This window comes from Meles meles, chromosome X, assembly GCF_922984935.1.
Source record: "Meles meles chromosome X, mMelMel3.1 paternal haplotype, whole genome shotgun sequence".
In the NCBI taxonomy this organism is placed as follows: domain Eukaryota; kingdom Metazoa; phylum Chordata; class Mammalia; order Carnivora; family Mustelidae; genus Meles; species Meles meles.
The window spans coordinates 128,590,999-128,617,591 of record NC_060087.1 but is presented as its reverse complement, the minus strand read 5'-3'; the positions used below and the strand labels follow the sequence as shown (position 1 = coordinate 128,617,591).

Below are 26,593 nucleotides of genomic sequence, written 5' to 3'. Positions count from 1 at the left end.
CAAAAATCAGCCGCAATTAACGGAGAGCTGGGCCAAGGGTACACAGGGAGCAGAGGGAACTCAGCAGACGTGAGTGGGTAAGATGCCTGATTCGCGCACAAGTAACAGCGAGGAGAGCCGCTCACACATGCCATTTTACATGCCCTTCCATTTAGGAAGCTGCTGCATCTCTCCAAGCCGCGTGACCACTTGTTTTGTTTTCAGGTTCTTGTCTTGCCCTATGAATAATTGAAGATGCCAGAAAAGTGACCTCGGGATAAGTGTTCCTGATGATGAAATTTAAGCCTACAGTTGATGAGAAACAAGAAATCTGAAAGGCGGAATGGTGATGAACACCTCTGGGCAGACCCACTGTGAGCACTTGCAAGTTGACAGCTGGCAATAACGGGAGAAGGAAAAAAACAAAACAAAAAGGAGAAGTTGGACGTTCAGCGCACAGACAAATGGCCTTATACCTTGCGGCAGCTTTTGTGGAAGCTTCTGAAAGTGACACGACCTAGTCACTGATATTCACAGTGATGACCCCGATCAACTTGAGGGGCACTCGGTGTACTCTGAGTAAGGCCAACAAGACAACGGAGAGAGATGTCTTTGAAAACACTAATATCGGGGTGCCTGTGTGGCTCAGTGGGTTAAAGCCTCTGCCTTCGGCTCAGGTCATGATCCCAGGGTTCTGGGATCGAGCCCCACATCAGGCTGTCTGATAGGCAGGGAGCCTGCTTTCCCCTCTCTCTCTGCCTGCCTCTCTGCCTACTTGTGATCTGTCTGTCAAATAAATAAAATAATAAAAAAAACCCACTAATATCGTGTGCACATGACCCTAAAATCTACGTGCAGAGATGGACTCATTTTTGAATTATCTTCTATAAAGGAGAAGACCCATCCATGAGGATAGCGAAGAGACCTTCCAGCTAAAGCTACAGACTGAGGACTTTAACAATTCCGGCTTCCCACAGCTCCTCATAGCTGCTACAGCACTGTAACCATCAACAGGAATCACCGAAAGGGCTCCAAAGAAGCTCCGACATTTGCCAGAATTAAAGTTCATCACAGTCTATACTCACCGAGTTTACCTAAAGGTTATTCTCATTTGATCTTAATGGATTTGACTTTCAAGATACATTTTGTGATTAAAACGACCTCCTGGGGTGCCTGGGTGGCTCAGTGAGTTGAGCGTCTGCCTTCGGCTCAGGTCATCATCTCAGGGTCCTGGGATAGAGCCCCACATCAGGCTCTCTGCTCAGCAGGGAGTCTGCTTCCTCCTCTCTCTCTGCCTTCCTCTCAGCCTACTTGTGATCTCTCTTGCTGTCAAATAAATAAAATCTTAAAAAAAATAAATAAAATGACCTCCTACTTCAGCAAACCAGTTTTCCCATTTCAGCTAAGTTTCGCTATTCATGTAAGCCCACATGTGGACACACCGTGCACACACAGTCTCGTAAAGCATGGCATGATATCCGTAAGATACGCGTCTAGCGTGTCACTGAATATACTCACCTTGTTGGCCACTGCATTTACATTGGGTCTTGCATCATAGATTGTGAGTTTAGAAATTTGTCTGTTAGTCTCCCTGATAATATCAAGATACTTCTCATCATCTTTATTCCGTTTACCACTCATACCAACAAGGGGCTGACTGCAACGCACGATGACGGTCTTGTTTTCTGGATGAATCCATGACAGCACCTATGGTGGGTGCAGAAATTTCAAGCTATCAAGAAAACAGCAAATCTCAAAACTATTAGAAATATAAAAAAATGAAGCACTAACCATCATGACGACGTGAGTCCGATTTGGCCAAAACAGAAACTTGTTTACCTGTGATTTCACGGTGTGTGCCTAGCAACACACATTTAATGAGGACTATTAAGAGACAACTAGAATAACCAATTTCTTTAATCAGTCTTTTCTTAATTAGCACATCTCACAGAGATTAAATGCTTACCTAAAAAAAGTTCTATCACTTCAAGGGAATAAAAAAGCTTCTGAGATTACTTCAGTTCTGTAGCCTGCCTTGGATTTCTCTGACAGAAACAAGGAAATCATCTCTGGTACAATACGTTTCTATAATACCAACTCACTTCTACAGGTCATCTACCCAACCGTCTCAATTCTAGGAAAAGAAAAAACAAAAGCTCTCAGGATGACAGCAGAGCCGCCAAAGTTCCCACACTGAAGCTTAGGGAGCCGCACTTTGCACACAAGCCTAGCACAGGGGGTACCTGGTTTCGAGGCTCACGGTGCAGGAGAAACAACACCCAGAGAAGGGAGCTAAAAAGTAATACAATAAAAACTACAGAACTGTCCACTTTAAGTGGGTGAATTGTTTGGTAGGTGAATTAGATCTCAAAGCTGTTAAAAAACGAAATGGGAGCCAGGAGGGAGTGTGGTGAGCAACAGTGTGGGCTCTGGGCGAGGCACATCTCTGCCGTCGCTGTAACCTGGGCACAGAGCTCACGGCCTCTGCTGCTCCCCTCTCCTACTTCATCAGATGTGGGGGTGAACGTGACTCCGTGGCCCTGCTGGGGGGATGAGGGAAGAAAACATGTAAGGTACGTTCGAGGGGCAGGCCAGGTAGCCTGTGAAGTCAGATACAGAAAACTGTGAAAAGCAGACACAAGAACCAAAGAACTCAGTTACTACAAGGCCAAACACGCTGTCATCTCTGAAGTTACCCCCTCCATGAAGGCGTGACAGTGGCAACAGGCTAGTGAGAAAAGACTATACCACAGCGTGAAGGAGTCTTTGTGCCATGCCAGAGACCAGTAAAAACACCACTGTGGCCCCTGAGAGTCCCAAGGCTCAGAACCGGGAAGCCCCGGGACAACCACTGGCTCTCCGGGACCTCCATTTTCTAACCGGCACCGTGGAGGGGACACCGGCCCAGCTTGCCTCCTTGTCGCCCTTGCTTGGAGACACATCAGAGACAGGAGATCCTTTTAGGCAAGTATGAATGTATTTTAATTTTTCAGGTTTATTGAGATGTAAGTGATCTACAACACTGTGTAAGTTTAAGCCGTACAACACATTGCTGTCGTGCAAGACCACTTTTTCTTTTTATTTCATAAACACCCGCAGCAACTTTTAAATTTAAATCAGGTCCTAGGCAAGAAACTGCCGTGTGCCACCAGCACTGGTCTCCCGCCCTCCACTCCTCTTCTCCTGGCCAGGGAGATTTAAGGCTGCAGTCACCACGCCATCAACAAACAATACTTTTGTAAGCTGTTTTGCTTCCTTCTTTCCTTTTCTTTTGGGATCTCCACAACCTTCTTAAAAAGGGTGCTTGCTGGGGCGCCTGGGTGGCTCAGTGGATTAAGCCGCTGCCTTCGGCTCAGGTCATGATCTCAGGGTCCTGGGATTGAGCCCCGCATCGGGCTCTCTGCTCCGCAGGGAGCCTGCTTCCTCCTCTCTCTCTGCCTGCCTCTCTGCCTACTTGTGATCTCTCTCTCTGTCAAATAAATAAATAAAATCTTAAAAAAAAAAAAAAGGGTGCTTGCTGTTTGGCTCAGAGGTATAGAGAATGGTCACTTCACAACACCAACTACCCTGACGGCTTTCAAAGTATAGGGTACCGTCTTAGGTTGTTCTGATTGAGGTTAGTATCTAGAAGCCAAAGATAATTAAGGATGTGCACACATACTGCGCCACCAAAAAGGTGTTGATCGCAGCACTGTGGATAATAATAAAAGATTAAAGGGAACCCAGATGTCTCACAACAGAAAATGGATAGAATACATTATGGTACACCTACACCCTGGCATACAGAAGAACGTCTTTTTTTTTCAAATAAAAATATGTTTGCATGGAAGGAAGTTTGGAAGGACGTAGAGCAAAATGTTAACTGTGGTTCTCACTAGGTGGCAGAGTCCTTTTTGCTTATCGGCATTTTGTAAAATGTCTAAAATAATTATGTTACGTATATGTCAAGGACTTCTGTAACTTTTTTTTTAAAGATTTTATTTATTTATTTGACAGAAAGAGATCACAAGTAGGCAGAGAGGCAGGCAGAGAGAGAGGAGGAAGCAGGCTCCCTGCTGAGCAGAAAGCCCGATGCGGGGCTCGATCCCAGGACCCTGAGATCATGACCTGAGCCGAAGGCAGAGGCTTAATCCACTGAGCCACCCAGGCGCCCAAGGACTTCTGTAACTTTAAGACCAACCTGTTTGAGAACACAGGAATGCGTAGGAGAACAGATGTATGCATTCATGCAAACACTGATTCAGGCGGATCATTTTGTCATTCAACGATATCTTATCATCGTTCTTGTCCTATTTATACACACAATAACAAGAGTGCTTTCTCATCAACTCTTTTTGTGTTTTTATATGGGCTTTTAAAAAAGAACTGAGTATCAAATATTAATGATTTCGCATTAAAAGCAAATACATTTTCTGGTGTACAGTCAAAAGTCAGGTGGTCAGAAGGTATGTCAGAAAGAGGACATCATCTGTTATTAAACATTCTTAAGCATGGTACTCTACAAAGATATAGACACGATGGAGAGCTTAGCCTTCATTTTGTTAGGAAAAATACAGGTAGACTGGTGGCCGTTATGAAGGAAGAAGATCCATAAAATGGCGAGATAAGTAAAAAGGTAAGCAGTCTACTGGCTCCACAGGCGACTCTTGCTCACTCAGGGTAGCAGAGACTAGTCGGTCCAGATGGCAGCTGAGCACAGCAGACTGGGCTCAGTTGCTCCATCTCTTCTCCTGCCCTAAAGCCCATGAAAGTCTCTCTCTCGCTTTCTCTCTCTCTCACACACGCGCACACACACACACACACACACACTTGACATGGTACATGTTCAACTGAATGAAGGCAAAACAAAATCCATCCACACTACCCTAGCTTAGTTCTCCGGTGGGTGAGACAGCGGGCACAGAAAAGTATGTCACAACGGAGCAGAAGAGGAGTAAGTAAACTTGTAACTCCAGCCTCGCTGGCACTGTACTCTAGCAAAACGAGCTAAAGAACGTATGTTCGAGTACGATATGGATCATTAACATATGAACAGACACTCATAATCAGAGGAGCGAGTGCATCTTAAAAGTTGTGATTCCTATTATGTTGACACTCTACAAAAGTTTCACATGAATGTCCTTTTAAGGACAAAAAATGTCTAGACTTGGAGTTAAAGGCAAGGTGACATTAAATCTTCATTTCTTCAATCCTTGTTTTTCCAAAATCTGTTATTTAGAAAACCAAAACAAAACAATGTACTTATTATGACATGTCCTAAAAATTAAGAGGGGAAAAAATTCTCTAAATTTTTAGTCAATAAAATTTATGCACACGAAGTAGACAGTATGACTCATACATAAATATTTAAGAGCCAAAGAGAACTTTGTGAACTAGGTCCAATGATACCGTAAGTATACTGTCTGGAGTAATCTGCACTTGGCTCCACTTTGCTAACTGCATTCAGGGAGCTTGCAAATGTGATGAGGACAAGCTAGACTTACTAAAGCTGCCATGTGCTCTATAACAGAAGACAGGCAATGTGTCATTTCCAGTATGACTGAGCCGAAGCTCATGGAGAGCCCATCACACATCACGTGTGTTATTAACAAAGGTGAAAACCAGAAACCCCCGTCTTTCCCTCTTTCCTTCCAGCTAGCTCTTGGTTGACTTATGCATTACTTAGACCCTCTCTCAAGTAAGAATTAGTTTGCGCTCATTCTCTGACCTTGATTGTGAGCTCTGGAAGATGGTGCTGTCTTAGTTCTTTTCCCAGCAGGCATAGTACTTTGCACTCAGAAGGCACTTAAAAATGACACTGTGGACTGCAATTCCAAGACTGTTTCTCTGACCTGACTGCTTTTATGGGATAAAAGGCAATCTCTGAGGAAAACATTAACCGTAGTACTCACTGGAATCCGATTTCTGGATCTAAAAGTTGCAACTCTCCTGAGATCGTCATCGGAGGCACGATATGGAACCACCAAGAGAGCAGGGTAAGTGTCACAGAGTTCATAGCACTTATTGATAAAAGTTATTCTCCAGTGGTGATTGGGCAAGCCCTGTAGGAAAAAAGGAAGTCTAAGTCAGTACTCCATGACTTCGTATCTGGATTTGGCCTTGGGTCTCCTTTCTTCCTTCTAGCAGAATCTGCACATGCCTCTTTGACCACAGGGTAGTGACCATCTACCGATTTACACTAAAGGGAGCCAAATCCATAATCCAGACAACATAAGAACACAAGACAAAACACTGGTGGTTCCCATAATTCTAGCATATCATTGGTGAATACAGATTCTCTTGAATTTGAGATCTTCCTTTATTTCATGTCAAGTTATCTCTTACTACTTGTACAATAAAGATAAACCCAAGTTCATCCCCCACCTGTGTACCCCACCCCCACCCCAAAGAAAAGTACATCATGTAATTTCAACCTGTGTCTAACTGAGGATAGAAAAGAGATTGGGCAACTTCTTTTCCCTACTCAAAACAGAGTGAATGCTTCAGTCTGCTCCAAAGTAGAAAGAAGCGAAGTTTATGACGAAAGTCACAGAGGGGAAATAGAGGAAAACCCCTCCGGGGAGGCTCATTTCGCCACCTCCTACAAGTTTTTTCAATCAAGTGGTTTGGGATCGGTGATCGCTCCGTAGGCTGTGTGAGGAATACAGTCATCTGCATTCTAAGCACACTGCTAAAGCGACAGGGAGACCAGGAGTACACCTCCCATCCTGTCATCCACCCACAAAACCGTATCTAGTATGGACGAGATCCAGAGGTGGTGGAATATTCTCTCCCCATACTCACAAATACACAAATACACAAACAAAGGTGAGCTATGTGGGTGCTTGCTTTGGGGACAGACATTGTACCTTTTCCTTAGGTCTGGTCCTATAGACCACGGACCAAACAGGTGAGTCTGATGCTGAGTCCAATTAGAGAGTTATAAGTCCCATGAGAAAGTTATAGGAAGAAAAGATGAAATATAATGGCAGTCTAAAACAAGATACCTTTCAACAGTTCATATATGCATGCAATCTTAAACAGGAACTGTCTTGTTTCAAGCTAGGAACACTGATCTAAAAAATAAGTCTTAATATGTCAGTAACACTCCAAAACTAAGGTACAGATATTTAAATACATAACGCTACAGAGGTCTTCAATACATGCAAAATGTTTTAATGCTCTTTCTTCTGCCTCAATAACTGACCCAGAACAGAGGTCATTAAAAAATGAGAGGTATAGATAGCCTTCGGAAACTCAACGCTCTAAAGCTGACTTCTGGAAGCATAGCACATACTACCTCATACATGGGATTTAAACTCCTGCACCCACATTCCTGAGCATCGAATCTGCTTACAAATATGCACACCACTGGTCAAGACTAAAAAAAAAAAAAAGAAGAAGAAAGAAAAAGAAAAAAAAAGAGAAGAGAAAATCAACACAGATGCTTGGTAGTAGAGGTGGTGGCCAGAAGGTTCTTCTCAAGTCTAGGGTTCTTTACCTTCACTGCCCTTTCACATAAGGCAATCAGGCTTGATCTGATTCTCAAAACTCACTTGACAAGTTCCCAATTATTTTAAGAGCTGTGTAGGATGAGAACTATGAAAAACTCCATCACATAACTCCAAGCTGGCCTACAGATTTGGTTAAATCAGAGGTCAAATTGTGGCTCTTGGACATAAAACACACAGGCTCTTCTTCACAAAAGTGCCACGAGAGACTTTTGTCCCTGGACAGACACACCGTACCAAGCCTCTTGCCTTTCTTACAGCACAACAACCATGCACGTGGGTGAGGTTTACAGAAGAGAGCAGTAAAAGCAATTTTCATATCCATGCATCAAAGCTTTCTTGGAAAAGTCATCATTACAGGGAAAACATTCTAATTCATTTCAATCTGCAAACCAGAATAAATATCATTTGAATCTAGCTGTCAGAGAGAGTTAAGCTCCCAGATATGTAAATATTTAGTGACACGAATTCCTAAAGAGTAAGGTATAGAAGTTTGACTCCTCTAGATTCCAAATATTTGATTCATTTCATGAACAACATATCATATGGCTATGGAATGAGCTCATAAATTACAGAGTAATAGATAAAATAAGCTATAACTGCCATTTAAGCTACACTTAGCAAAGATTTCACTGATGCTCGAAGAGCATGACAGACAAAATATTGTCACCCGGCATTCTGCGATTCGCCACATGACTTACCTGCCTTCTGTATTCTTCGACTGGGTTATAAACCATCCACCCATCCACGTTAAACTTTTCTTCATTTAGAAATGCAAATATGGGCTAGAAAAGGCAAAAGGAAAAAAAAAAGAATTTCAAGTTCCACGTGACGGAACTGATAGTCTACTAATTCCATGTCCTCTGGGTTTGCCTACCATGAAATCACAACCCAAGCGAGACTTTCAAAAAAAGGAATAAGAGTGGGAAATGCAGACCAGATTTAATGTTACCTTCTAGCTTGAGTAAGCATTACTTCTGAGACCCCAATTTTCTACGGCTACAAACATCTCTTTTCATTTTTCTTTTTAAAAGTGATGTTCCACAAAAATCAGATTTCTAGACCAAAACATACCTATCTATTTTGAACAGCATTAGCAATTGATCAGGTAAAAGCCACTTTAAAAAAAAAAAAAAGAAATTCAGGAATAATCACTAAACAGATGACTGTCTCACAAGCGAACAATAGTATGTTTATCTATTTTAAAAGGGACAGGACATTAGGAAAATTCTTAATTAACTGTTCTCGGTGAATTCTGAATCGATGCCCTGACCTCCACGCAATGACAGGACACAGGCCTCTCTGCGCTCCTGTGCTCGCTCTGGAGGCAATATTGACGAATTTCACAGCTTCAACTGCCATCTATATTCCAGGGACCCCTAAGTATTTCTGGCTCTCCAGCCCCGACTTGGAGCTACACACCTGGCTGTCCAAGGGACCGCTCCACAACTCCAGCCTGCCTCCAGAGGCATCTGGAAGACTCCGAAGTGAACATGTCCAAAGCCAAACCATTGAACGCCTCCCATCCTGCTCCTCTCCAGCCTCCCCCACTTCAGTCGATGGCAGCCCCATCCTTCTAGTTGAGCCCAAAACCTTGGGGCCATCCTCATCGACTCACTGCCACCGCCCTGGCCTAAGCCTCAACCATCTCTGCTTGCATCATTGTGACCTCCTAACTGGTCCCCTACTTTGCCTCTTCACCTCTAAAGTCAGAGTAATAGTGTCACAACCTAAGTCAGCTCGAGTCATTCCTCTGCCCCGAATCCCCCTGTGCTTTCCATCTCACTTGGAGTCAAGGCAGAAGCCCGCCCAGTGGCCTACACACAGCTGTCCACCACCTGGCCACAGCCCCTCCCAGGCCTCTGCTCTCCCACTGCCCCTCCACTCCAGCCCCGCCGACGTCCAGTTTCGCTGTTCCCCCAAAGCACCAAGCACATGCCAACATCAGGGCCTTTCCACCTGCCATCCAGCTGTCTGGAATCCCTTTCCCCCATGGCTTTCCCTTTTCTTTCTTTCGCATCTCTGCCCAAATGTAACCTTAGTCAGTGAGACTTCTGACACCCTACAGAGAAACTACATGCTACCCCTCCCAGAACAGCACCCCTCGTCTCCTTCCCATCGTAGTCCCCTATTACCTACGACCATCTGACCGACTGCGTGTTTCCTTGTTTGTTCACCATTAGACTCCCACTGTTCCCTGCCCTAGACCATGGGCTCCATAAAGAGAGACACCTGCTTGGGTCACATCCTGTATCCTCCACAACTGGAATGGTATCTGGTCCATAGTAGGCGGAATACATACTCGTTGGCCCAGAGAAAATGTCCAGTCTATACAGCCCCCGTACAACCACGTTCTCGGGAAGCACCGGGTTTGGGCACTTTTTCCTCTCGGTTATCTTCCCCGCCACCCATTCTCCTCTGCTGTCATCCTACAACTGTGCACGCCAGCCTCCCCTCCCCTCCACTACACGGCATTTCTGGAAAAGCCTTGCTCAGCAACAACAGCTTTATGTATTCAAAAAGCCAGAGGTTTAAGGTAAAAACTGACCAGGAGACTGCTCTCCGGACTGTCTTCTTGAACTCTCTGAAGCACGGGGCTCCCCAGCAGGTCTCAGGGCAGGCAGTGGTAGTCCCGAGCGCTGTGTAGTCTATGGCGGGCAGGACACCAACCACATGATACCGAGCTCGCTAAGCAATCTGCTGAGGCTTCACACGGACACAGAATCCTCGGCAGTCCTTAATTATTCCTACCTCTGCGGGATATGAGTGATTCCTGTCACCTGAAGTTTAACGCAAAGGCGGAGGGACTTCTGATGGGAACAATCTGTAGCACGCATCAGCGCGCTCTGCGGTGACCTCTGAGCACTGGCCAGCGTATGATCAACTCCGCCCGCCACTGCGCCACTCATGTACGTGTAGACGGCAGGTGGTCTCAGACACAGGGCTCTCACCCCCTTTACAAGACCTATATGCTGCTTTCTTGAAATGAGTTCCTGACCTCCATGTTTTGTTTTTTTGGTTCATTTTGTTTGTTTGTTTTTAGTTATTTGCACCTTTCCCATGGAGCTCAAGTGAATATGGCGGCCTTTTAAAACCAGCATAAAATGACTAATTTGAAGGCCAGATAAAGTCTTCTTTCTCTCCAGAAAAATCGTCATGTGTGTTAATGCCATCAGTGTCCTTTGATTTGCCAGCAGCATTTACAATGTAACTGTTTCTCAGTTATGAATAATAAAGCAACCCCTTTCTTTCTTCACATATTCTCTTGTATCTTATATTAAAATTACTGATGAATATAACTTTATAAAATTATTATCAGAAGATGAAAGTTATGTAGCCCAAACCAAAATTACGTCTATTATTTCTTTTTTTTTTAAAGATTTATTTATTTGAAAGACAGAGATCACAAGTAGGGAGAGAGGCAGGCAGAGAGAAAAAGGGAAGCAGGCTCCCTGCTGAGCAGAGAGCCCCATGCGGGGCTCGATCCCAGGACCCTGGGATCATGACCTGAGCCGAAGGCAGACGCTTTAACCCACTGAGCCACCCAGGCACCCCTATAATTTTTTTAATAAGTTTGCTTTTAGGGAACTCTGAATACAAGTAATATAAAAAATTGTCATTAATAGGAGAGTGGGTCCAGTGTCCTTATGGTAGCAACATCTCAGGCAGCCTTTCTCAAGAAATCATTCTGGAATAACACTGCACATTCTAAATGACATCCAGATATACAGGACAAGTCAATGAACTGGCATCATTTACCTCTGAAACATGCCTCTGAGAACTCTGTGATGGAAACAGCTCCCAGGTTAAGAGCTAAGAGCCAGACTTGGAGCTCAGATATTTCAGGAAAATTTATGAATCAACCAATAGCCAGATAGTCCTGGTCATGAAATACACAGGAGCATATCAAATACTGAACTGGAGCGTAAGGTCAAAAAGACCAGGTGTTTAAACCAGTATTTTAACCATCCAAATAAATTAGCTTACAATTATAAGAAAAAAATATATATATACATTTTAATATTTTATTTATTTATTTGAGAAAGAGGGAGAGGGAGAAAACAAGCAGGGCAGGGGAGAGGAAGAGAGTCTTAGCCAGACTCTGCAGTTAGCACAGAGCCCAACACAGGGCTCAATCTCACAACACTGAATTCATGACCTGAGCTGAAACCAAGAATCGGACCCTTAACTGATTGCACCACCCAGGTGCCCCAAGGAAAAAATATTTTTTTAAAAGTATTACTTGTCAGTTTTTAAAGAAAAACACAATTCGAACACGAAGTTGTTGGTATCTGGCTCCACTGAGGCAAGCTTTCCAAAAGAACCCATGCGGATATTTTCTGAAGTTGGATGGACCCAGACTTATTTCCCAGGTATTTCCATTTTTACCTACTTTTTTTTCCTCTTAAAGATTCAGGTAAGAGAACGAAGCAAGAGTTTTAAAACACAAGCTCTCAACAGGGTAACATAAATGTGGATTATTACCAAAACTACTTACTAAGTATTAAAGCAACAAAACCCTTCACCTGTACCTCGTTATTACAAAGTACAAAATTCCCCACCAGTGGTGACTTGTGACAAGTCTTAAGCTCCTGTCTGAACACTGTTAAAACCTAAGGTTAATGGGTTACATGCCTTGAGATTTTTAGCTGTCGTTTATTTTCTCTTCTTTAAGGCTTTGAGTCTTTTTGGACTTTAGCAGAGGGCTGCCATTTCCAGGGATTCCTAACTCTGTCCCTGGGTCGCCTGGGAGCCTCTCTTTGGGAACCGGACGTGCCACGAAGAGAACTTTCCTTTCTTTTTTTTTTAATATTTTATTTATTTGACAGAGAGAAATCACAACTAGGCAGAGAGGCAGGCAGAGAGAGAGGAGGAAGCAGGCTCCCTGTGCAGCAGAGAGCCCCATGTGGGGCTCGATCCCAGGACCCTGGGATCATGACCTGAGCCGAAGGCAGAGGCTTTAACCCACTGAGCCACCCAGGCGCCGCGAGAACTTTCCTTTCTGAGGATGGAGCAGGGAGCCGGGCGCGTAAGCCGCGTAACAGTGACTCCATCCTGGCAGTGACATGACTTCATGGCCTGGGGACCCTGCAGCAGGAGTGCAACTGTGTGTGTGTGTGTGTGTGTGTGTGTGTGGTTGGGGTGGGGGGGAACAGCTCCGCCCCCGGGCCCAGAACAGTGGTGCGCCATGGGGGCTTCGGGAGGCCCTCCACAGGGCTGGCCATGCTCAACCTCAGAGTCAGGCTGGGGCGACAGGGGCGGGTGCCTAGAGGCACTCTCCAGAGGTGCCCGTGGGTGCTGGGCCCCACCTTGCCCTCCCTCCCCGCAGAGCCAGAATTTCCAGGGGTGGGGGGATGTGGGGGTGGTTGCCCCCATTCAGGGCCCTGATCCTGAAGGGCCATGTGCCATACAGGATACAGGACCACACTCAGGATTACAACCCAAGGCTTCTATGTGCACAGGCTAGCTGGGGGGCGGCTCCACTTTTTTTTTTTTTTTTTTTAGAAAGTAATTTTGAAATAGAGATTCACAAGAAGTTACAAAAATGTACAGGGAAGTCCCATGCCCCCTTCACTCAGCCTGACCCAGCGGGAACACCTCGCACAGCCAGGGCACTGTATCCAAACCATGAAAGGACACTCCGTGCCTCCCCTGGCTTCAAGTGAGCAGGCCTGCCTTCACTTGGCTCTAGACTAGTATTCGGGCAATTCACCAATTCAGATTCCTACTAGTCAAGAGATACCATGCATGGAGACTTAAGGAAAAAAAAAAAAGCAATCATGTGCATTTTTTCCAGGATTAAAAATAGCACAATGTAACATTTGAAAAATGTTAAAGGACAAAGTTGAGATGAAAATCTCTGATTTCACACTAGGGATAAAAACAGCTCTGACAAAGAGAATGTAACTTGTCATTTAAATTTTCCTACATTTATCACTGTTGTTGTCTTGCGGAGCGGGGGAATCAAACCTGAAAGGACAACAAGTTTTAGATTTCATTTAATTAGCTGTTATTTAAAACAGCCCCTATGTGAAGATGCACCAGCTCACTTAAAACACCTAGATTGGATTTATTGCTATTTAATAGGCTCTATAAATATTGAGCGACTCGTTTAGTTTTCTTCAAGGTGGGAGAGCTGTCTGTCCGTGAATTAGAGTTTCTAGATCTCACGAAGCCCCTCTCAGACAGCCTCTTCCCCCAAAGAATTGGCGTGTTGTGTCTCAGAACTATTTTCATAGTACCCAAGGGAATGAACTGATAAGCTATGCAGATTTAACGGTGCTTTCAAATGATGCTGCCACCAAGCACGGACACAAGTTTGAGGAAAAGCAGACCCTTTTTAGGAAACAAGCAAACTCTCTCTGAACACCCAACCTAGCACTAAACATCTAGGGGTTCACTCACTTCTTCCCTGATGGAATTCTGCAGAGTCTGAACAGGAACTTCAGTGGCCATTTTTTTAAACTTCATTTCTGAAATTGAAGACACCTGCCTTTTTAAAAGACTCCATCTACCATTTCAGGGTGTGGCAATGGAAAAATCACCGCATTTTCATCTTTCGGGTTACACTTAAGAAACAAGACCTCTTTAAGGAAAAAGAATGCTTTCATTAAAGTTGGGGGGGGCAAAAATTTTGAGATAGAACTATAGGAGGTACTGAAACTTGGACATTTTTCAGTTCAAAGTAACATCTTTCATGTAACTGCATCAAAAGTAATTTCATCCAAAAGGGTGACAAAAGCCTCCGAGGTCAAAAGCGGCTAGCACATAAATTACCATTTACACTTCCGTTGGCTTAAATAATTCTCCTAGTTCTCTACCATGTTCCCTGGGGAAAGTGGCTTCATGTTTCTGGGTTGCCATCACCATGTACGTAATCACTTCTTCAGGAGAATTAGACCCCAAAAGCACATTTGAAACGCAAGCTGAAACCATTTGGAAAAAAGTACCTTCTTTCATACTTGTCCAAAATCATAACCATTTAAGGGGACATTTCTCAGGGTTCATGTGCCGCACCTCCTCTCACTGTAATGGTCTCTCCCGGCAGTTTTGGCCACGTCAATGAAAACGCCAATGATCCCATCTGGGCCCACCAACTGAACCTCTCCCCAAGCCAGAGCCCCAGGTCTGTGCAGCCACAGACGTCTATGTCTGGTCGTCCTACAGACACTTGCAACTCCGCGTGTCTGAAATGGAAGTCGCTGCCTCTTCTTCACTCCCCTCCTGTACTCCCCATCTCGACCACTGCTGACCCTGCCCCCCACTCATCCAGGCTGAGTTCCGAATCGTGCCATCCCCCATCGTAACTACATTCACATGACCCGTGGATTCTATTGATCTTCTAGGTCCTCTTCAAATCCATTCCCTCCTGCCCTCTCCACTGCCCCATTTCAAGGACTCATTTCCATGCACCTGGGTGAGTAACAAACATGCCCGGAAATAAACTCCCGCCCCGCTCCATCCAGTCTGCATGCGGCAGCCCAAACAATCTTTTTGAAATCAAAATCTAATGTCGCTTTCCTGCTTCAACCCCTTGAACGGCTCACCTCCCATTTAGATACGAAGTGGAACTTCTTGGTGGGGCATGGCAGGCTCCACGAGCTTTGGGGCCCAGCCTTCCCCTCCAGTACCATCTCTCACCACTACCCCTACAGGTGCACCAACTCACATGTGGGTCCAGTCTGTGTCCAGCCTCCTCACATTTGCACATACCGTTCCTGCACTTGGCCATGGCCATTTCTGCCTGGCCAATGCCTAGCCAATGCTCCTACTCATCTTCCAGCATTCACTTCCTGTAGGAAGCTGTCCTTGACACCAAGCCCCTTACTTCCCCCCTCCCCTGATATCCCATGCACAGGCATCTGTACTGTGTGCATCTGTCTGTCCTCCCGGACAAGTGGGCGTGAGCCCCAGCTCCCCGCACCTAGCCACAAGGCCGGCAGGCATTGTGTAAATGCCTGCAGAGCAAACACAGAGAGGAAAGGATGAAACAGAGGAGGGATGAGGAGGGGCCTGCCCTGGCAGACCTTCCATTTCATAAAGCCTCAATGGTGAAAAGAATGTTACTGGTACCTGAAGGGTGACTGACAAGAAATGTTCCAAAATCAAACACAAAGAAGTGTGTGCGGTAAAGGTGTGTCATATACGGGAGCCCTGAATAAATTCCAAATCAGTGAAATATTTACATTTTAAAAAAGAAACTGAAGTTTTAAAGGAATATTCTAGGGATAATTCTTCTACAACTCTGAGCAGGGAAGACATCCCTAACAGGGATGTAAAACCCAGAAGCTATGAAAGGAAACTCCGCAGACAAGAGTTTAACCTAGCAGGCCCGGCTGCTCTCCTGAGACAGGTCTGCTCGTGAGGTTGGCCCTCAGCTGGCCCCTGGGAAGCTGGGTTCTCGGAAGAGTTCCCATCGCTCCCTAACTGATCAGAAGGGTTTATGGTGCCTCAACTGTATAAAAGCGTTTTTTAAAAATTTTATTTATTTATTTGAGAGAGTGAGAGTGAGAGCATGAGAGCGGAGAAAGTCAGAGGGAGAAGCGGACTCCCCATGGAGCTGGGAGCCTGATGAGGGACTTGATCCCGGGGTTCCGGGATCATGACCTGAGCTGAAGGCGGTCGCCTAACCAACTGAGCCATCCTGGCGCCCTGTATAAGCGTGTTTTATGCTTAACCTCTGCTTTCCTCCTGAGATGCGGTGATCCGGGTACCTGCTAGGCAGACGGTGCTGCGCTTCCTGGTTGGTGATACTTCCCATGTGTTGTCTCAAGTTGTTGCTGTAGGAATAGGTGTCTCCTGTGTGACTCCACTGGGAGAAAACTCTGGAAGCTTGTGCCTGGTTCCCCCCAGACTTTACCCATGTGCCTTTTCCTTTTGCTGCTTTTCCTCTATACCTTTTTGCTATAATAAATCACACTTGTAAGCATGACTATATTAAATCTTCTGAATTTTCTGAATGAATCATTCAACTTGGGGTGGTCTTAGGGACCCCAACCCCATTGGAAAAAAATTGATAAATACAAAGATTTTTAAAAATTCCCACAGCAAAACCCACCATAGTCAGAAGACATGTGGGGAAAATATTTGCAACTCGTAATATAAGTATGGCCATTACATGAAGAACTCCTACAATTAACAAGCAAAAGACCAAAATCCCAAAGGAAATATAGGCAGAAGCCACAGAGAATCAATAGAAATGCAAATAGCTCAAACCAAAAAGTATTTAATTCTGGGGCACCTGGGCGGCTCAGTGGGTTAAACCTCTGCCTTCAGCTCGGTCATGATCTCAGGGTCCTGGGATCGAGCCCTGCATCGGGCTCTCCGCTCAGCAGGGAGCCTGCTTCCCCCCTCTCTGCCTGCCTCTCTGCCTACTTGTGATCTCTCTCTAGAAAAAAAAAAAAAGAATATTTAATTCTAGTCAAATAGGATAAATACAAAAGAAAACTATGAATCCACATTTTCACCTATTAGTGAAGATCAACAAGATCAGGAAGTAGCCTGGATTGGTGCCGTCAGCAGAACGGTCCCCCAGAGATGCAGCCCTACTCCCCGTGACCCATGTTCCGTTACCATACGTGGCAAAGAGGAATTACGCTGCCAATGGAATTAAGATTTCTAATCTCCTGACTCATTTAAGAAAGGAAGAATACCCTGGACATCCCAAGAGTGCCAATGTCATCGTAAGGGTCCTAAGATGTGGAAGGAGGCCAAAGACTGGGAATCAGAGAAGGGGAGTGACGACGGAATAAAGCCAGAGTAGTTCGAAGGACTCGACCACTGCTTTGGCGCTGACCGAGGAAGAGGCTATGAGCGAAGGAACGTGGGTGCCTCGAGAAGCTGGAAAACACAAGGAATGGACTCTCCCCTAAATCCCCAGGAGACACGCAGCACCACACCCCTTGACTTAGCCCAGTGAGACCCATTTTGGACTTTTGACCTCCAGAACTGTAACATGACAGACTCGTGTTTTTCTAAGGCTCCAAGTTTGTGATCACGTGTCCTCACAGCTACAGGAAATGAACAGAGTTGGAGGAGATGTCTGGAAGCAGGCGCTCTGACGCTGTACTGGCTTCCCCCACCACATGCAGTGCGTCCGGGGAAGCCAGTACATCTTCTTTTCCTGATATGTGGTAACAGCAGTAACTCTGCTTCGAAGGACTTATCCTCCAACATACACGAGCACATACAAAGTGATGCATGTGCAAGGTTATGCCTTGCCGTTTATGCAACGGCAGACGCCCGGAGATGATCTCGGTATCCGTCCAGAGAGGTCAGAGAGAGGATGAAGCGGCCCTCTCATCCGGCGATAGCTTTTGGTAAATGTAAAAGCAAGGTATGGAAGAACACAGACAGCTTACTCCCGCCGGGGTCAGAGGGGGACACTACGACTAACGAGTTACATGAGCAGGCTTAAACTACCCCTGGGTAGACAGTAACGGGTTGGAAACACGGTTATCTGTGAGGAGGGGAATGGGATGGGTGAAGGATGCTGGGCTCTTCTCACTACATACCTGTCTTAGTTCAGCCACTATGACAACTTACCACAGACTGGCTGGCTTAAAACAATGAACATTTACTTCTCACAGTTCTGGAGGCTGCGAAGTCTAAGGTCCAGGAGTCGCCATGGCTGGGTTCTGGTGAGACCCACTTCCTGGTTTACAGAGGGCGGCCTTCATGCTGTACATCACATGATGGAGGGCACAAGCTCTCGTCCCTTCCTTTATCTGTAAGGTCAGTGCTCCCATCCTGGGGCTCCATCCTCATAACCTCATCTAAACCTAATCACCTCTTCGAAGCCCCACCTGCAAACACCATCACACTGGGGGGCTCAGGCTTCGGCACAGGATTCTGGGAGGACAGAAACATTGAGTCCGTAGCACTACCTTCTACAGGTCCCAAGTTTTCAATTATGGACACAGATTAGCTATTTTCAAAATTATAAAGTAGCGCTTGTTGAATAAACGCCCTTTCTAAACAGAATATTCTTACTGATGCTGCTGGTTCTTAATTCACTCTCCTGACCTTAGTATATTATCAACAAACATTTACTGAGGGCCTACCTCAGTAGAAGGTATTAAGTAGAGAAAAAGATGAGTAAGACACAGGCACTGTCTTTAACGGGTCAGAAATTCTCCAAAGGACAGTGACAAGGAGGGCACAACTACTGGTCACGACAAGTGGAGAGCACAGATAAAGCATTTGCGGCTCCAGAGAGAATGCCTAGCTTACTTCTAGAGAGATGGCCCTGCAGGGTAAGATGACCTTGGACATGATAATAACAATGATGACAAAAAGGCATAAGCGGTAGCTAAACTTAGCAAATACGAGGCCAGAGTGCAGGAGGGGGTCGGAAAAAGTGGGGACGATTGAGAGGTGAGGCCACAAAAGTGGAGAAGACTGAAGTCTGCATTTACACGAACAGAGAGGGAGGAACTACCAATGTCTCGGGAGACGGCGGAATGAGAGCCGAGTCCCAGGGAGAGGACATGCAAAGGGGGGACTGGGCAGGAGACAGACAGGAAGCAGGAAAACCAGCCCAAGTACTATTCCACCACTTGAGAAAAGAGGAGACAAAAACCCTGGGTTCAGTAAACATTCAGGAAAAGGGAAATCTTCCGGTGGTGGCCTTGATTTTGGAGGAAGAGAAGATACCATGAGAAACTGGGAGCACCGAGGGCAGGTTTAAGGGAAAGAGGAGGGATTATATTAAAGGAACGTTCTGGTGTCAGCTGAAGTTCTAGAGAGTTAAAGGGAAACAGAAGCTTTGGATCTGGAAGTCAGGTCAGACGGGCAATGCCGGAAGACAGGAGAGGAAGAGCGACTGACGAGGGATGGTACAGAGCAAGAAGGAGGGGTAGAACCGACTTCTGGAGGACCCGCGCTTGGACAGCAGAAGGAAGCAGCAGAACCTGCAAGGAAGCTACAGGTAGAGGGCCAGGCGCTTCCCATCTCAGAAGCTACAGGGAGAGGCGTCTGGTATAGATGCCCTGAGCCTTCTGCTGGAAGGCTCTTTAATCTTTAAATGCTGGGTAAAACAGGAACCTTTTTTAAAATGCCCTACTGAGCTAGCCAGCGAGGAACAAATACTCAGAAGCTAAATACTAACCACAAGCAGGGGGAAAAGTGCCGGCCTTTACCTCAGAGCGCTCACAGAACAGATTCTTCACGGCCTCTTGGGGGTACAGGAGGTAGAGGACATGAAGGCCCAGGGCCACCCAAAATGCCACGACGGGCATCAGCCTGGAAACCGCCTTCAGTGGAGGCTGGCCTCCTCCCAAGTGCGTACAAGCTCGCGGAAAGGACGGGCAGGAAGTAAGCGCCTGGGCCTCCAAGGAAGTCACCTTTCCAGCTTATGGGTGTTGATCGAGGGAGGAAAAAACGTCTCCGCTGCTGTCCCCCACTGGCAATTTGTAGCCACAGAGCCACTCTGCAGAAAACGTGGATGGTCCAGAGCACATCAAACAGGGAATCTACTTTGTAACTGCCCCACACCGGGAGTGCCTGAAGGTGCCCGGCAGAAGGAAACGTCAAGCCGCCTCCGGTCCTGGCCTCTGAGTACTCCCACAAAGGTCCAAGGAATAGGAGTTCAGAAGCAAGAAGCACAAGACATCTCGGGAAACGAGGCACCGTGAGCCAGCAGGTAAGAACTCGGCAGAGCGGGCCCGGCCGAGGAGCGCCACAGCGGATAAAGTCAAGGACACACGATGACACCCTGGGAGCCAGAGGGCACTCCGGGTATCAGACCACCTCACACTTCACATGTTTTACAAACATCCTCTTGAGGCTACTCAGTAGCTCAAAAAACCTTCGAAAGGAGCGGTGGCTTGCGTACTTGCAGGGTCTTGAGTCCCATTCAAAAGAGCGGCTGCCCTGGCATGGGAGGGCGAGAAGCAGGAAGAGCTCTGCGGGGAGCGGCTGCCGAGCCCGTGCGGGCAGGCGGAGAGTGCTGGGCTTCTGACCACGGAGGGCCCCGTGGGGCCCATCCTGCGGGCGGCACGGTGCCAGGAGAAGGGAGGGACTGAAAGAGACTGAAAGAGACCAAGAGAGACCGAGAGACCGAATGAGACCAAGGGGCAGGGCCTGAAGGCGGCAGGAAGCATGGTGAGACCCTCAGTTGGCCACTTACCGCTTATCCAAGAAAAAGAGTCCTAGGCAAAGAGAAGATTGAGGACTGACACCTGCTTCAGTCCTAAAGCCGCATCTAGGCTGAAAAGCAGGCAGGTATGGTGTGTGCGTGTGTGTGCACACACACAGTACTGCTTCTCATTTCAGCTGCCTTCTGAAAATGAGCTGTTCGCTTTTATCTACTCCGTGGCCACCCTAGAAAGTCCACTAAATTTCAGTCTGAGATTTTTAAAATCTCAAAACAATTTAAAAAATGTTCCCAATTCCAGACTGAAAACGGAAGGGCGGGGGAAGAGCAGCCTTGCTTTAATTGCCTATTCACAGGATCCTCTACTCTCATTTGGGCAATTGAAAAGATGTGCGCCCCCATCACCCGCTTCGGTAATTTTCATGCAATCATTTTTACAAGCAAGTACAATTGGAGAGGAGCCAGAGTGGACACAAGGTAGAAATGACACAGTGCTTAAATAGTGGGGACAAGTTTTGATGTGGTTCACCAAAGTTAGGCAAAAAGAAGCGAGCGGCTAAGATTCTGAGAAGCGAAGGCAGCAATCTCAAAGGCCTGCACGCACAGCGGGGCCCTCTCCTGGAAGGCACAGCGGCTGTCCAGAGCACCTCGCCCCTGCGCTGCCCGCTGCAGGAAGCGCCACGCTATCCGTCTGCAGAGGGCTGCTGGTCTCCACAGAAAAGCCTCCGAAGGCCAGCTGTTTCTCGCTCTCAAAAGCACAGCCAGCAGTCTGCTCTCCTGTGCCTATTCCTACCACCCACCCAAAGGTCAGGTTTACCAAAGCAGACAAAACACCAAAACCCTTTGCAACCACACGAGTGCTAATGAGCTCACAGTGTAACAAGAGGCAGAAAACACTGTGATGCCCAAGAGCTTAATCCAGCACGGCACGGGGAAGTACAGAGCGCGGGGGCGTACACGCCCAAATGCGCCGTGCTGCCCTGGAAGTGGGAGGCCTGCCCGGCGACCAAAGGTGGACCAAAGAAACAATGGGAGGCCTCTTCTTAAAGACGATCACTGCTGCGCCCATGTCACATTTCTAGTTAAGATGCTTTCTGCATTTAACACACTGAAATTTAAGACTTCCAACCAATCCTTTATCCAAGTACAACCAATGGTTTCTTAATAAGGAGAGTAACCTTATCCACATGGCGTCTTTCTTTTACGGGCCTTAAAGTGTCTCACATATTATCACGATTACTTTATTAATATTCTGGGGGAAAAAAGTGTGTTGGGGCAATCATCCTTCTTCTCTGCACCTGCTGGGAAAATGGCGTGCGACTGCATAGTGGACAGTCAAAGGACACTTAACTGTGTGCCAGGCAACTTGTACACAGTTTACGTTTAATCCTCACAAAAACTCTATCGGGTGGAGACGATTATCCCCCATTACAGATGAGAACACTGAAGCACGTAAATATTACGTGGCTTCCCAAATTGTCACGCAGGAAAGCGACCGAGCCAGATTCAGACATGGGCCGTTGGACTGCCTAGCACGTGCCGTGAGCACACACCTTGCTGGTAAACTCTGTAAACAAGTCCTCTCCCTGGCTCTCCCTCATCCGTGGCTGCCATGAGTCTGGCAACGGCGCCCCAGGCTCCATTCCTTCCAGCTCACCACTTCCCTATGTGAGGCTCCCCACTCCATGATGTTTTTTGTTCAAATTGTATTTTTTTCAGTGTTCCAAAATTCCTTGTTTATGCATCATACCCAGTACCCCATGCAATACGTGCCCTCCTTAGCACCCACCGCCAGGCTCACCCCACCTCCCACTGTCCCCCTCCAAAACCCTCAGTTGTGAGTTGGGGGAAATCGGAGGGGGAGACAAACCATGAGAGACTGGACTCTGAGACACTCCATGGTTTTTGTCAAAACTCAAGCCCTTCATTTCAACAAAATTCAAGAAAGTCCATGCATATGCCTGTACTGTCAAGAGAGAAGAAAGTGCCCTTACTAACCTAAATTTACTCAAAGCCCATTTTATTCTATGTATTTGAGCATTACCTAAAAGGTTGTTTTTCAAACTTTCTAGATCATGATTAATATTAAGCCATACACTTTGCACCATGACCACCTCCCTGCGCACACACACACACCCACACACCTCTGAAACAAATGTCTGACAAAACCACATGTACCTGTGGTACATATTACACTCTTAGTACTTTTTCTTCCATTCCATTTAAAAATGCTGGTTGCAACCTAGTAAATGGATTTCATGACTCAGTAATATGTTGGGATGAACAGTTAAACACTCATCTGAAATTTATATTCTCTCTGGTGATCCCAACTGGGTGGAAGATGAGCACACAAGAAAGGCAATCAGTGAAAGAACTCTGGCATTGCATGAGCCACCCCAACAACTACTTACTCTCTTCGGTAGCTCTGTCAGGCTCTAATCAGATCTACACAGTTTTTGTTCTTGCCTTTGAAAAATTACGTCAGAAGCATTGGCACGTCTCTTTTTTTCAAGATTTATTTATTTTTTGAGGCGGGGGTCGGGGGAGAGGGGAAAGGAGAGACGGCATCTCAAGCAGACTCCCGGATGAGTGCAGGGCCCGATCCGGGGTTCAATCCCAGGACCCTGACGTCAGGATCTGAGCCAAAACCAAGAGTCGGACCCTGAAGCCCCTGATGGGTCACCCAAGTCTGACTGGACCGACAGAATACAGAAACCCGCAAATTAATAGGCTAAGGTCGACTGTGTGTGGCTCACCTGCTCAAGTTCAACTCAAAGTTTAAGTCCGAACTCGAACACACTGAGCTGTGAAAATGCTAGTGGGGAAGGAGGCCATACGGAGCCAAAGGGATGGTCTGAGAGCAAAAAGCCCACTCGTACACCATTCACCCTCCGGCTGGAGTTGGTGGGTTCCAGCTCTTCAGGCTTTCAGACACCATTTCACAGGTACAACAGCAACCTTACTTCTGACCTCAAATGCTTGCAATTAAAAAGAATCACTGAGATAATATGCAGCTGATTTAACATTTTCAATAATATTAACCAAGTGACGTTTTCCAAGCAGGGCCGTTTGTCCTGTTCCATGCAATCCGGCTTAGATTAGGCTTCCGGGAAATCCCTTTCTGGCACACTCTCACACTCCCCACGGTGGCAGTTTGAAAACTTTTCTTTCCCTCCTGTCTCAGAGGAATAATTGTCCCTTCTCCTTTCCAAAAGTGGGCTTAACCCCATCCCTCTCTGCCTTGCCTAGGATCCTGCTTCAGAAAGCTCCCTTCTCTCTGTTGCCTCGAGAAGAGGCAAGGCTCCGCACAGATAACATTCGTTCCCCTTCCTCAGCTTCCAAGCGAAACACGGGTTTGGACTTCTCTGCTACACATCAGGGTTACTTACCAAACCTGGGACCGGCAGATGAGCTTCGGAGGGGCTGGAACCCTAAAATTCTATGTAAAGTTTTACACTTAAGTGCGTTCTTCAGGGGATGAGAAACTATAATTTGTGTCATATTATCAAAGGAATCCATAGCTCCAAACAGACTAAGAACCACGATTTCAAACCTACATCTCTAGATCCTCTTCTGAGGGGCAGACCCAAAACCGCTGCTGCCAATTCTGTCAAAAAGTCACAACGCTAACGGCCACACGAACAAAACGGAACTCCCCATGCCCCCCTCCTTGCCCTGTCTTCTACCTCTTTCCTCAAACAAAATCCCTGTCTGACGTTCCTGCTGTCAACAGCGCCCCATCCTCCTCACCACTCAACCCGCAAACCCGAGGGAAGGACGATTCATTCAGCTTCCCTCGCTGTCCTCTCTCACCAAACTGCTGCCCAACCGTGTCGTCCCCCACCCCGCCCGGCCACCGGCACCACCGGGTCCTCAGTCAGGCACTTGGACCTCTCGCCTGGCCCTCGGACCGCCCCCACCTCCGGGTTCCACGAGCTCTCTGCTCCGGCCTAGTCATCACGACCTTGTGTTCAGCTCTCACTCACTCCAAAACCCTCTGCAGGTCTCCACCACGTCTCCGGTTACTAGCTCCTTCCCGAGCCGAGCTAAGACCATCCACCGCATGAGCCCAGAGCGCCCGGCCACCCTCGTGAACACTCCGCAGCGTGTCCCGCTCTCCTCCGCTCTGCCGGGGCCAGGGGCTCGCCTCTGCCTGCAACTCCACTTCCTCCACCGGAAAGGATGACCATCCTTCAAGGCTAAACCCAAATGACTCCAATTTCATACGGCCTTCCCATGCAGGCTGGACGTGTTCTCTTCCCCCTGGGACTCCCCAGTGGACTTCCTCTGCATTTTTCTTACAGCATAAAGGTAACTCTTCCACATGGGGGCCACACACGTGTGTCCTAGCACTTCCGTCACATCCCCGAACGGGACTAGGCATCAGTCCCTCCTCCCCTCCTCCTCCTCCTCGTCTGCCCTCCCTGCTCCCTGGCACCACCCAACACAGTACCCCAAAATGAAGCTGATTTACGAGACAGTTGTACACGGTGACTTGAAAAGCAGGAACAGACAATCCAAAAGCCATGGCAATAGCTGATCTGTTTCTACCTGTATCTTGTCTTGTTTCAGTGACTAGTTTAATTTTTTTTTTTTTAGAGATGACTTTGAGTGGTTAAAAGTTAGGGAATATAATTTCCCAAAACTTTGTATAAGCAATCTGGCTGACATTTTTTTCTCAAGTTTGTCACTTCCCAAGGAAGAAGCAGGGATTTCTAGTGCAGGCACAAAAATTAGCGCCAGGAAGCGCAGACGAGAAGGCAACCCTGTGCCGACTGCTCCAGCGACAGCGCCCCGCGCCCCCAGGCTCTGGTGCTAAATCCACAACACCCAGAAATGTGTCCTGTATGTTTCCATAAAATGGAATTTTCCTTCACTTGCTACTAAACCTGAGTTCAATAAAAAAAAAAAAAGCCATCATTATACAACCCCCGTGCAGAAGTCATTATGGTGAGGTGAGAGAGAGAAATAATGGCAGCTCCCCGCCTTGATAAGCCCAGAGTATAGCAGGGAGCAGGCAATTCCCACATAATTATTATGTAAGGCGGACTGAGGGACGTGCTTTCACAGAGGGACCTGCAAAGCGAGAGGAAAGACAAATCCTGCAGGGGGGGCAGGGGGCACCACAGCCGGTATATTAAAGGACTTAAGGCTCAGCAAGGCGGTGGAGGATGGGCTTTAAAGAGACAGGCAGCCTGCAGGTACAGGGGACAGAAAAACCACACTCCGCTCTGAGAAAGTTCTGTGTATATCGGAGGAGCACAGGGAGTCCTGTGTGCTTGGAGTGTACAGTATAAGCCGTGGGAAGTCTCTGAGTTTGTTTTTGTTTTTACAGAGAGTGGGGCACGGTGACGTGATTGCAGTTCAGTGACAAAACCACTGGCAGTTTAAGCAGAGAGAGTCAATTACCATATGGTTTCACTTATTTGTGGAGCATAACAAAGAACATGGAGGACATGGGGAGATGGAGAGGAGAAGGGAGTGGAGGGAGATCGGAGGGGGAGACGAACCATGAGGGACTACGGACTGTGAAAAACAATCTGAGGGTTTTGGGGGGGGTGGGAGGTTGGGGGAACCAGGTGGTGGGTATTAAGGAGGGCACGCGTTGCACGGAGCACTGGGTGTGGTACAAAAACAATGAGTACTGTTACGCTGAAAAGAAATAATTAAAAAAAACAAAACAATAACCACTGGCAGCACCGTGAACGCGACATCGGAAGGAGAGAAACTGAAAGAAGAGAAGCCAGTCAGGAAGTGCTGCTTTAAACAGGAAGCCCAAGGAGAAATGGGAAGAACCACGGGAGAGTCACTGATAAGGAGAACCTACAGGATTTGGAACAGATGTGGCTCTGGGAGGCAAGGCACGGGGACAAGAAGCCACTTGACTTTAAGTTCTCAAACCTGAGCGACCGGGGATCCTGCTCGCTGAGCTGCGGGATGTAGCAGTGAGGGGGCTGGAGGAGAACAAGCCTGTGAGGCTCGAGGACTTCCAGAGGAAGATGTCTGAGAGTTGGACTGGTGACGTCCA

The 26,593-nt window shown here is 47.0% G+C and overlaps 1 protein-coding gene across 4 annotated transcripts in view; it reads right to left on the bottom strand.

Moving 5' to 3' along the window:
• The window catches only part of MTM1 (myotubularin 1), a 95,858-nt gene that overhangs the window by 21,299 nt on the left and 47,966 nt on the right, over nt 1–26,593 (bottom strand). For all 4 annotated transcript variants that reach the window (XM_045995088.1, XM_045995092.1, XM_045995090.1 and 1 more), the window contains 3 exons: nt 8,171–8,254; nt 5,871–6,020; nt 1,498–1,686 (listed from right to left, as the gene is read on the bottom strand). In XM_045995088.1, the coding sequence (XP_045851044.1) occupies nt 1,498–1,686; nt 5,871–6,020; nt 8,171–8,254 (423 nt within the window). The remainder of the gene's footprint in view (nt 1–1,497; nt 1,687–5,870; nt 6,021–8,170; nt 8,255–26,593) is intronic.